A 12,010-nucleotide genomic window follows, 5' to 3' on the forward strand; every position below is an offset into this window, starting at 1 on the left:
TGGGTTCATTACAGCCCTACCTTCTGTAGAATTACATAGAGATTACAACATGGAAACAGGCCAGTCGACCCAACTGGTCCAAATTGGTTCTTATTCTCCACAAATAAGCCAACTTTAACACAAATTAGGAGCCATTCCCACAATGCATTGGATTGTCTGAGTAGTGCTTCAGGCACGAAACACCCCCTTCTGGTTCAGGGGTGGCCAGGGTAAAGATATAAAATTCTGCTCTTGAATGATCCTCTCCTTGTTACAGGGCCACCAACGGCTTGTACTTGAACTCAAATGGCTAATTCCTGAAAGGGTCGTATTCCCCAATGTAATAAAAAAAGGAAAGACTTGCATTTATATAGCACTTTTCATGACCACTGGATGTCTCAAAGCACTTTATTGCCAATGTTATGAAAATGATTCTGTTCTGTTAAAAATATTTTTTTTAAAAAGGAATTTTTAGTTAAACTAAAAGAAATGTTTAATATCAAGAGGACAGTGAGGGATGGATTGGCAACAGTGTTACTTTTTGTCACCTGGTTCGGGCTAGGCTTAGAGCAGAAGCCATGGCAACTGGGGCAGAAAATTGACAACTCTTCTTTGATTGGACAAGCCTAGTAGCAGGCACAGCACATCTGGGTGGGCAAAAACTGCCAAGCTGTTCAGATGTTGTGAATGTGTGCGTGTGTCAAGCTTGGAGAAGGAGTCAAGAAAGAACAGAAGACCAGAACCCAGCTTCTTTTTCCAATATCTCTGAAGGATCCTGTGAAGTCCACCATGAATTTGTCTTGTTTCCTGTGTTTCAAAAAGGCCTGCTAAATTACTTTCAACGCTGCCTGAAGAGAACTAATTTCTGGAAGATTTTAACGATCTTAAAGATTCGTGTGCTCAGAAGGTTGGACTGTATGCTAGTTTGGAACAACATATGTCATCTGCTGTTTACTTCAAAAAATGAGCATGTGATCTATTAGTGTTTTATTGTCTGTCACATAGCTCTGATCTAAGAATCCTTTTTACTTTTTCCTGTTAACCGATTTATGTATAGGAATATATATATATGTGTGTATGTGAGTGTGAGTGTGAAGGGTCTAAGGTAAAAAGGGATTTTAAAAATTGGTTAAGGTAGAAAAGAGGACTTTCTAAAAAAATTAATGTTGGATATTTTAACATGTAATCTATGCGCTATTGTTTTACTTCATGACTAGTTGAGACTTGTTTTATCATAAATGGTTAATTTTATTGTTCAGTAAAGAAACCTTGCCTAGTGTGTTCTATTCTGTGGTGGGGTTGTGGGGGCGGGGGTGAAATAGTGTATCCGATTGACTGTTTCAACAAGGCAAAATTTAAAGAATATGTTGTGACTTGTGGAGAAGTGGGATTGAATGAACAGTGCACTCCTCCTGCCTCAGTTGTAACACCAATGAATTACTTTTGAAGTGTAGTCACTATTATAATGTAGGAAACGTAGCAGCCAATTTGTGCACAGCAAGCTCCCACAAACAGCAATGTGATAATGACCAGATAATCTGTTTTTTGTCATGTAGATTGAGGGATAAATATTAGCCAGGACATCAGGATAGCTCCCCTGCTCTTCTTCAAAATCGTGCCATGCGATCTTTTACATCCACAAGAGCAGGCAGCTGGAGCTTCAGTTTAGCTTCTCATCTGAAAGACGGCACCCCCGACAGTGCAGTGTTCCCTCGGTACTGCACTGGAGTATCAGCCCTGATTTTTGACTCAAGCCCTGGAGTAGGACTTGCACTGGGAATCTTGTGACTCAGAGGCAAGAGCGCTGCCCATTGAGCCATGGCTAATACTAAGACACTAAAATAAAACAGTGATGCTTACAAGAACAATCAGGGGCCCTTCACTGATACTGCTCCAGGTATCCCAACTCTGAGTCCTGGAGGTGCTCCCAGCAAGTCACACAGTATGGGCTGGATTTTATGGGACCCCTGAGGTGGGGCCCATAGAATCGTGATGGGTGGAATGGGGTGGAGGGCCCATTGCCAAGCAATTTTCCCGGAGGTGGGAAAGGTCAACAACGGTCTTTCCACTCAGAGGTCAATTGAGACCCTTAAGTTGCCTATGGAGTTGCCTAAGTTGCAGTGGCCGATACTGCTGAGCTGCTGGCCCTGTGATTGGCCGGCAGCTATTGGAGGCAAGATCCTTGTCTTTAAAGGGACGTTGATCCCGGCTCCGGAAACTTCACCTCCGGAACAACAGAGGATCGTGCCGGTGTAGGAGGCATGAAAAGGCCGAGGCTGGGTTCTCCCCCACTTTTCGGCCCAGTGCTAGGAGCACCCCATCCTCCCAAAAATCCAGCCCTATGTGGCAGGAGTACCCAAGAAATATTGAAAGGAGTTGATCCCGGTTGTACGGGGAAGCACGGTCTCGGCTCATACTGAAGAATGGGCAGTTGGCCGAGGCAGCAGATGTTTGTGGCTCTGCATCCTGCTGAATCACCACAATTAACGGAGATGGGTTCGTGAAATTATCCAGGAAAAAAGTTAAATAAGCAAGAACAGGGCACCAATTACACTGTTAGAACATTGGACTTGATGAAGTTTTTGACTTATTTCTCAATAAATATTTAATCGGCACCCCATCCACTGGTTTATAGAACTATTCCCTCCACAGCATACCATGACAGCAGGATACAGTGCAACGTTCCCAAGATTTTTTTAAAAAATTGATTCATGGAATGTGGGAGTCGTTGGCATTTATTGTCTATCCCAACTGCCTGGCAAAGGTGATGATGGGCTTTCTTCTTGATACTGCATTATAGTGGGTTGATACAACTGGATGCTTTGCTAGGCCACTTCAGAAGGCACTTAAATGTCAACCACATTGGTGTGGGACTGGAGACACATGTAGGTCAGGCTAGGTAAGGATAACAGGTTTCCTTCCCTAAAGAACATTAGTGAATGAGTTGTTTTTTTACGATAACCAACAGCTTCATGGTCACTTTTACTGAGATCAGCATTTAATTTCCAGAATTTTTTAAACTGAGTTCAAATTCTCAAATTGCCATTGTGAAATTTGAACTCGTTCTCTGGATTAGTCGTTTAGTAGTACAGAACTTGAGTACTGCTGAAAATAGAGACATGTTGTCGAAGCTTTTCGTCTTGCACTCATCAGGACAATTGCAAGAATAACCAATGTAAAGGAAAATGTGGGCGGCACAGTGGTTAGCACCACAGCCTCACAGCTCCAGGGACCCGGTTTCAATTCTGGGTACTGCCTGTGTGGAGTTTGCAAGTTCTCCCTGTGACCGCGTGGGTTTCCGCCGGGTGCTCCGGTTTCCTCCCACAGCCAAAGACTTGCAGGTGATAGGTAAATTGGCTGTTGTAAATTGCCCCTCATGTAGGTAGGTGGTAGGGAATATGGGATTACTGTAGGGTTAGTATAAATGGGTGGTTCTTGGTCAGCACAGACTCGGTGGGCCGAAGGGCCTGTTTCAGTGCTGTATCTCTAAATAAATAAATAAACAAACATGTCTCTATTTTCAGCAATACTCAAGTTCTCTGGATTATTCGTCCAGGCCTCTGGATTACTACTCTAGTAACATAAGCACTACATGACCATACCCGTCTTTGGGGGCAACTTGATGTCATTTCTGTTTATGAAATCTCACTTCTCTGTTGGCTTTATTAACCAATTTTCAGCCTGATCCAAATGGACAGATGATTGAGATGTTTATGAATTCATTGTATGGGTTGATTCTGATTTATATGGGGTCTGTGACTGGGAGCGGTAGGTAGGCAACGTGCAAGGACAAGAAAAGGAGATTCCTTACCAAGATCCCATAACAAGATTTTGAATATATCGTTAAAAAATCAGGTTTTAACTAACTCTGCATTGCCATTTGCAGATATAGTAATGCAGCACAAACCCACTAATTGGTACTCAGAACATTAATTTTTTTACTTCTACATTCTGTAATGTACATTTAGCTGAATGGGATGTTCTGCTCATAATCATCAGATTAAGAGGCCACTGTACCTCTGAGCCTCACCTCGTGCTCTGCACCCTGCATGTTACTATCTCCATTAACAAAGGCTTTAATTTGTTCTTATTTACCTCACTTCAACCTCAAGCATCCTGGGACATTTCTTCAGGACAGTTGCCAAGCAGAGAATACCATCTTCAGAGATGCCATTGTTGCTGAGGCTAAGATAAAAAGGATTTTAAAAAGCTTGAACACTAGCAATGGATATATAAACACATTTTATTTCTCAAGGTATCAGTAAGCACATGAAATACTGGTTGAATCACAGTAAAGCATGGTCAGTATTCCTCTTCACTAATGTATACATGGCACTTGAGCCCCTTTGATTGAATGGAAATGATATCCTTGAGCTTAAACTACCCACTCTTTCCTCACATCCCAATTCTACTCTGGTTAACTCTGACAAATGCTCATTTACAAGTAACATTACTCACTCAATGTCCTTCTGTATAGACCACATCCTCACCTCAGTGCAATGTGGCAGCAGTAGTTTTTCATAAATAAAAGAATAAAAAGTTACTTATCTAATGCACCGAGTAATGTTTTGGACTGAATTTCAGATGGTTAAAGAGTCCCTCACTGGCCATTGTGTGTTATGTACTTACATTCTGTCTGAAAAGAAACTGCGTCACACATCTGTAATTCAACCCTGAACCATCATTTAATATAAAACAAGTGTGCTTACTGTTACCAGTTAATAAACCATGAGTTGAACACACATCTTACTGTTAATAATCAATGATCTATGGACTTACTTAATCAGTTTGGAAATATGAAAACTTGGTAGGATCTCAACAAGTCTTCTTAAACCATCATCTTTCAGTTCATTTCCAGACAAACTAAAGAAAAACATAGGAAGGATTGATACTCCTGATAGAAAAATGCATTCTATTTAAGATTTAGAATCAGCTGCAACATAACCAGAGATGTGTGTGAAATATCGGGGAAGCTTTTTCCTTAAGGGGCAGTATCACCATCAGAAGTGGGCCAGGCTGGACCTCTGCCCAACAGTCAACCTCGCCGTGAGCCTGACCATTTTCCTGTGTAGGATCAATTTAAATTAGGGCCTGCTCAGGTTTAAATTGAAACCCGACCCGACCACGCCCGACTGGGCGCTTTAATTTTTTTCACGCCCGACCCGACCCGAATATCACAATAAATTTAATGATATCAAACATGTTATTGTGCTCTACCTTGTCCAAATGGTAATACTTGTGATCCTATTCATTCGTTCCGGCAGCAGGCTATTCCTGCAGATGGAGTTGTGGGGAATCATGGCTGAGGCTGATCCCGTCACCAGGAACCAACCCAACACCCCGCCCCCTACCGACCCCCACCCTCCCACCAACCCCCTCCCCACCTATCCCACCAACACCCACTTTCACACACAAATCTTGACTAATGTGTTATTCTCACATCAAAGGAATTGTCGGTCATAATGAGGAAGATGAATTAACGAATGCCATTCTCGGGGTTGCTCAGGCCTCCCTGGGAGAAGGCGACTGTATCAAAGATGATGCTCTATAAACATTCAGTAAATATTGCCTCTTGGGTTTTCCAGCTATAATTTCAGTGCTTTTCAACATCTTGTGATTGGTGCTGTAGCCTGGTTATCAAGGTTATCTGCGTGTTACATTCCTTTGTGTCTGTGTGAACTTCAAAGTGAAGAGCGGGTATAATGAGTTCTGTATCAAGGTTTTTTCAGTGAATCTTGGGCTACAGTACAAGCGCGATGACGTCACACAGACGCTCGCTCACTCACTGCAGAGTGCAGACTGCACGTTTCCTGCCTTGACCTTAATGTTGAATGGAAGATTACTTCCCGGAGGCAGCACTATCCAACCTGACCTGAGCCCAAATGCTGGACTTGGAATATAGACCTGACCCCGACACATAGTCGGGTCTAATCCGGTTTGGGTCGGGTTACAGAGTTTCGGTCAATTTGCTTCTATGTTGTGGGCTTCTGGTGGTATCTGCACTCATCAGAGGGACTCATCACTGCCAGAGAGGAAAGGATCATGTTACTGCAGAGAGAAACTTACTGCAGCAGATGAGATAGTTCAGGCTCAATGTTCCCTCTAAGCTGTGTGGCTGCTTAGCAAGCCGATAGTTCTTGTGCAGACTGCGCACAAGTTGGTCCCTCGAAGTTACTGCACAAAAAAATTTAAAGGGCCCATGCAGTCAAACAAATTACAGTGCACTACAATAAAAAATTAGAGGGTGTGTTGGTAATCACTATTTGAAAGGAGGCAGAAATCCTTTAAATGTTCCAGCACTGAATTTTGGATGGGTTCTGAATGAAGTTAGGTGAAGCAAGGAACCAATAAAAAGTGGGCTCAAAGGAGATTTGCAGCAGGTCAGTGGAAGGATGTGGCCAGAATGTTGCCAGGATGATCAATGCCAATACTAAAACATAGGGTTGATGCGAAAAGACATAAAAGCAGATGGTCAAGTATTGCTAACTGCAAAAAAAAAAATCAAAATTGAGTTGGAAATAGGGAGTGCATTTCTACTGGGATTTCCTCTTTATGCCATTTTTCCAGGGTTTCTGTTGCTCTTCCTCTGAAGTTATTGTGGTTGAGTGGAGAATCCCCAGGGTTTCTGGAAATCTTACTAATCCAGTCACTGGACCCCTCAAATTCACCCCAATCTTTTTTTTGCAGTGCCTAGTAACCCTGGATACCTGTTGTGTTCACTTTCAGCTGACCTGTTTTAAATTATTCTATGTTGGGAGTTTGCCTATTGGTGGCATTATGCAATTAAAGTCACTCCTTCACTTCCCCTCACAAACACTATAGATTTCTATAAACAGTTCAACATGGATAACAGGCATATTGCATTAGCACCAATGTGCCGGCTATAAGCAGTGGGGACTGCATTTACGAAACAGAAAGACAAGAAGGTTCCAAAAGGAAGATAGAGAAGTTGAGCTTCATAAACTAGAAGTTGAGAGGAGAAAGAAGAAAATGAACCATGATATATGTGTGCTCTTGTCTACACAGCTCATCTGTGACACTTATTTCAATTGTTTTGAACCTCACAGGCCAGGGAACTTTACTATTTCAAGACATTACAAAGAAGCTATTGGACTTACTCGAGAGATGCCAGCTGGGGACAGCGTTGCAGGATTATGCTGAGAGTTTGCACATGTTCTGCTGCTAATGTGCAGTTCACGAGACTGTAAAAGAAAAATATCTGATAAACACCAGTGCTAACAATTTAATGATAAAATAAACCATTTAACACAATTACTCTTCCCCTCCCCACGCCAATCACCTGATACTTAATTTTTTTAATTTTAATTTTTTAATTTAGAGATACAGCACTGAAACAGGCCCTTCGGCCCACCGAGTCTGTGCCGACCATCAACCACCCATTTATACCAATCCTACACTAATCCCATATTCCTACCACATCCCCACCTGTCCCTATATTTCCCTACCACCTACCTATACCAGGGGCAATTTATAATGGCCAATCTACCTACCAACCTGCAAGTCTTTTGGCTTGTGGGAGGAAACCGGAGCACCCGGAGGAAACCCACGCAGACACAGGGAGAACTTGCAAACTCCACACAGGCAGTACCCAGAATTGAACCCGGGTCGCTGGAGCTGTGAGGCTGCGGTGCTAACCACTGCGCCACTGCGCCGCCCAATGATAATATTTAAGGTGTTAGCCGAGCTTTGGTTGGTGGCACACTTGCCTCTGAGTTAGAAGTCCCATTCCAGAGACCTCAGCACCTAATCTAAGCCAACACTCCTCTGTAGTTCTGAGGCAGTGCAGGATTGTTGGATGAGATGTTAAACCAAGGTTTCATCTGCCCTCTAAGGTGAGCATAAGAACATAAAAAATAGGAGCAGGAGTAGGCCATTCAACCCCTCAAGCCTGCTCTGCCATTCAATAAGATCATGACTGATCTGTCCCAGTCCTCAACTTCTCTTTCGTGCCTGCTCTGCCTAACACTCGACTCCCCAAGATTTCAAAAATCTATCTACCTTCTCCTTAACTACATTTAGTGATCTAGCCTCCACAACTCTCTGAGGTAGAGAATTCCAGAGATTCACCACCCTCTGAGAGAAGAATTTCCTTCACATCTCAGTTTTAAATGTGTGCCCCCTTATTCTGTAATTATGTCCCCTAGTTCGAGATTCCCCCACTAGTGGAAACATCTTCTCAACATCTCTGGGGATAGGCTGTCTACTGATATTCATTATAAGCCCACCGACTCCCACAGCTACCTCGACTACACTTCTTCACACCCTGCCTCCTGTAAGGACTCCATTCCATTCTCCCAGTTTTTCCGTCTCCGATGCATCTGCTCTGATGATGCTACCTTCCATGACAGCGCTTCTGCTATGTCTTCCTTTTCCCTCAACCGAGGACTCCCCCCCCCGACTGTGGTTGACAGGGCCCTCAACCGTGTCCGGCCCATTTCCCGCACCTCTATCCTAAACCCTTCCCCTGCCTCCCAGAACCACGACAGGGTTCCCCTTGTCCTCACTTTCCACCCTATCAGCCTCCATACCCAAAGGATCATCCTCCGCCATTTCCGCCGCCTCTAGCGTGATGCCACTACCAAACGCATCTTCCCCTCCCTTCCCCTGTCAGCATTGCAAAGGGATCGTTCCCTCCATGACACCGTGGTCCACTCCTCCATTACCCCCAACACCTTGTCCCCTTCCCTTGGCACCTTCTCCTGCAATCGCAGGAGGTGTAATACCTGTCCATTTACCTCCTCTCTCCTCACTAACCCAGGGCCCAAACACTCCTTTCAGGTGAAGCAGCAATTTACTTGTACTTCTTTCAATGTAGTATACTGTATTCATTGCTCACAATGTGCTCTCCTCTACATTGGGGAGACCAAGCGCAGACTGGATGACCGCTTTGCGGAACACCTCCGCTCAGTCCGCAAGCAGGACCCCGAGCTTCTGGTTGTTTGCCATTTCAACACTCCCCACTCCTCTCATGCTCACATCTCTGTCCTGGGATTGCTGCAGTGTTCCAGTGAACATCAACGCAAGCTCGAGGAACAGCATCTCATTTACCGATAACGCACACTACAGCCTGTCGGACTGAACATTGAGTTCAATAATTTCAGAGCATGACAGCCCCCCAGTTTACTTTCATTTTTAGGTTTTATTTCTTTAAAAAAAAAAATTTTTGTGTTTATTTTATTTTATCTTAGTTTGTTCAGTTTGCTTACTTACGATTTTTTTTCATGTTTGTACTTGCGGCTGTTCAATTTTCAGTCCGTTAACACCCTATCTGTACTAATGCTTTGTCTTTCAACACACCATTAACATATTGTTTGCCTTTGCTCCACGACCTCCTGGTCAGCTATTCTGTGACCTTGTCCTATCTACACCTTCTCCTTTGTAATCTCTTGCCCCACCCCCGCTTTACTTGCTTATAACCTTTCACATTTCTAATATTTGCCAGTTCTGAAGAAGGGTCAGTGACCTGAAAGGTTAACTCTGCTTCTCTTCCACAGATGCTGCCAGACCTGCTGAGTATTTCCAGCATTTCTTGTTTTTATTTCAGATTTCCAGCAAATGCAGTATTTTGCTTTTATTCTCAACATCTACCCTGGCGAGAGCCCTTAAAATCCTATATGTTTCTATAAGATCACCCCTCATTCTTCTAAACTCCAATGAATAAAGGCCTAACCTGTTTAGCCGCTCTTGATAAGACAACCCCTTCATCCCAGGAATCAGCCTAGTGAACCTTTTCTGAACTGCCTCCAATGCTAGAATATCCTTCCTTAAATACAGGGACCAAAACTGTACACAGTACTCCAGGTGTGGCCTCACCAACACCCTGTCCAGTTGTAACAGCACTTTCCTATTTTTAAACTGTAACCCCCTAGCAATAAAGGCCAAAATTTAATTTGCCTTCCTAATTACTTGCTGCACCTGCATGCTAACCTTTTGTGTTTCATGCATAAGAACACCCGATCCCTCTGTACTGCAGTATTTTGTAGTCTTTCTCCTTCTAAATAATAAACTGCCTTTTTATTCTTTCCACCAAAGTGGATGACCTCACACTTTCCCACATTGAACACCATCTACCAAATTTTTGCCCACTCACAACCTATCTATATCCCTTTGCAGATTCTTTGTGTCCTCATCACAACATGCCTTCCCGCCTATTTTTGTATCATCAGCAAATTTGGATGCACTACACTTTGTCCCTTCCTCTAAGTCACTAATATAGATAGTAAATAGCTCAGGCCCTAGGACCGATCCTTGTGGCACCCCACCAGTTACGGCTTTCCAACCTGAAAAAGACCCATTGATCCCGACTCTCTGCCTTCTGTGTGTTAGCCAATCCTCAATCCATGCCAACACATTACCCCCAATACCCTGAGATCCTATTTTGTGCAATAACCTTTTATGTGGCACCTTATCAAACGCCTTCTGAAAATCCAAATACACATCTACTGGTTCATCTTTATCCACTCTGCTTGTTATATCCTCAAAGAACTCTAACAAATTTGTCAAACATGATTTCCCTTTCATAAAACCATGTTGACTCTGTTTGATTGCATTATGTTTTTCTAAATGGCCTGCTATTTCTTCCTTAATAATCAACTCAAGCATTTTCCCAATGACAGATGTTAAGCTAACTGGTCTATAGTTTCCTACTTTCTGTCTCCCTCCTTTCTTGAATAGAGGTGTCACGTTAGCGGTTTTCCAATCTGCTGGTACCCTACCGGAATCCAGTGAGTTTTGGTATATTATGACCAATGCCTCTACTATCTCTGCAGCCACTTCTTTTAAAACCCTTGGGTGCAGGCCATCAGGTCCTGGCGACTTGTCTGCCTTTAGTGCCATCAGTTTCTCCAGCACCTTTTCCCTTGTGATAGAGATTGTTACAAGTTCCTCCCTCCCATTTACACCTTGTTCATCTATTATTGTTGGGTTGTTTATAGTGTCCTCCACCGTGAAGACTGATGCAAAATATTGGTTTAACTTATCTGCCATTTCCCTGTTCCCGGTTATTAATTCCCCATTCTCATCCTCTACTCGACTTACACTTACTTTTGCTACTCTCTTCCTTTTAATATACCCGTAGAAGCTCTTACTGTTTGTTTTTATATTTCTTGCCAATTTACTCTCATAATCAATTTTCTCCCTCTTTATTAGTTTTTTAGTCATCCGCTGCTGGTTCCTAAAAACTTCCCAATCCTCTGGACTACCACTCGTTTTTGCCACATTGTACGCCTTTGTTTTTGATTTGATACTCTCCTTAACTTCCTTTGTTATCCGCAGGTGGTTCATCGTTCTCTTCAAGTCCTTCCTTCTGACTGGAATAAATGTTTGCTGAGTGTTATGAAATATCTGCTTAAAGGTCTGCCACTGCTCATCTACTGACTTCCCCTGTAGTCTATCTTCCCAGCCCACTTTAAGACAACTCTTTCTTCATTCCTCTGCAATTGCTCTTGTTTAATCTGAAGACACTGGTTTGAGACCCGAGTTGCTCACCCTCAAACTGAATTTGAAATTCTATCATGTTATGATCGGTTCCCCCTCGAGGATCCTTAACTACGAGATCTTATTAATCCTACCTCATTACACAATACCAAATCTAAAATAGCCTGTTCCCTGGTAAGTTCTGCAACATATTGCTCTATGTAACAATCCCTGATGCACTCTACAAATTCGTCTTCCATGCTACCCTTGCCAATTTGCTTTGTCCAGTCTATATGCAGATTAAAATCACCCATGATAATTGCAGTGCCCTTCTTACATGCCTCAAGTGGCAACTCTTCGGGGGCCTATAGACCACTCCCACCCGTGATTTCTTTCCCTTGCTATTCCTTATTTTCACCCAAACTGATTCTACATTACGATCTATTACATCTATATCATTACTCACAATTGCACTGATCCCTTCACTTAATAGCAAAGCTACCCCACCTCCTTTTCCTTTCTGCCTATTTTTCCGGAACGTTGAATATCCTTGAATATCCCATGCCCTTCTTACACACCCCCATTATTTCCTGAT

At 43.1% G+C, this 12,010-nt stretch overlaps 1 protein-coding gene across 6 annotated transcripts in view; it reads right to left on the reverse strand.

The window, feature by feature from the left end:
* The window catches only part of nlrc5 (NLR family, CARD domain containing 5), a 248,668-nt gene that overhangs the window by 124,174 nt on the left and 112,484 nt on the right, over positions 1-12,010 (reverse strand). For all 6 annotated transcript variants that reach the window (XM_068049594.1, XM_068049593.1, XM_068049592.1 and 3 more), the window contains 3 exons: positions 7,098-7,181; positions 4,759-4,842; positions 4,075-4,164 (listed from right to left, as the gene is read on the reverse strand). In XM_068049594.1, coding sequence (XP_067905695.1) covers positions 4,075-4,164; positions 4,759-4,842; positions 7,098-7,181 — 258 coding nt within the window. The remainder of the gene's footprint in view (positions 1-4,074; positions 4,165-4,758; positions 4,843-7,097; positions 7,182-12,010) is intronic.

Source organism: Heterodontus francisci, chromosome 17 (genome assembly GCF_036365525.1).
Source record: "Heterodontus francisci isolate sHetFra1 chromosome 17, sHetFra1.hap1, whole genome shotgun sequence".
Taxonomy (NCBI): Eukaryota; Metazoa; Chordata; class Chondrichthyes; order Heterodontiformes; family Heterodontidae; genus Heterodontus; species Heterodontus francisci.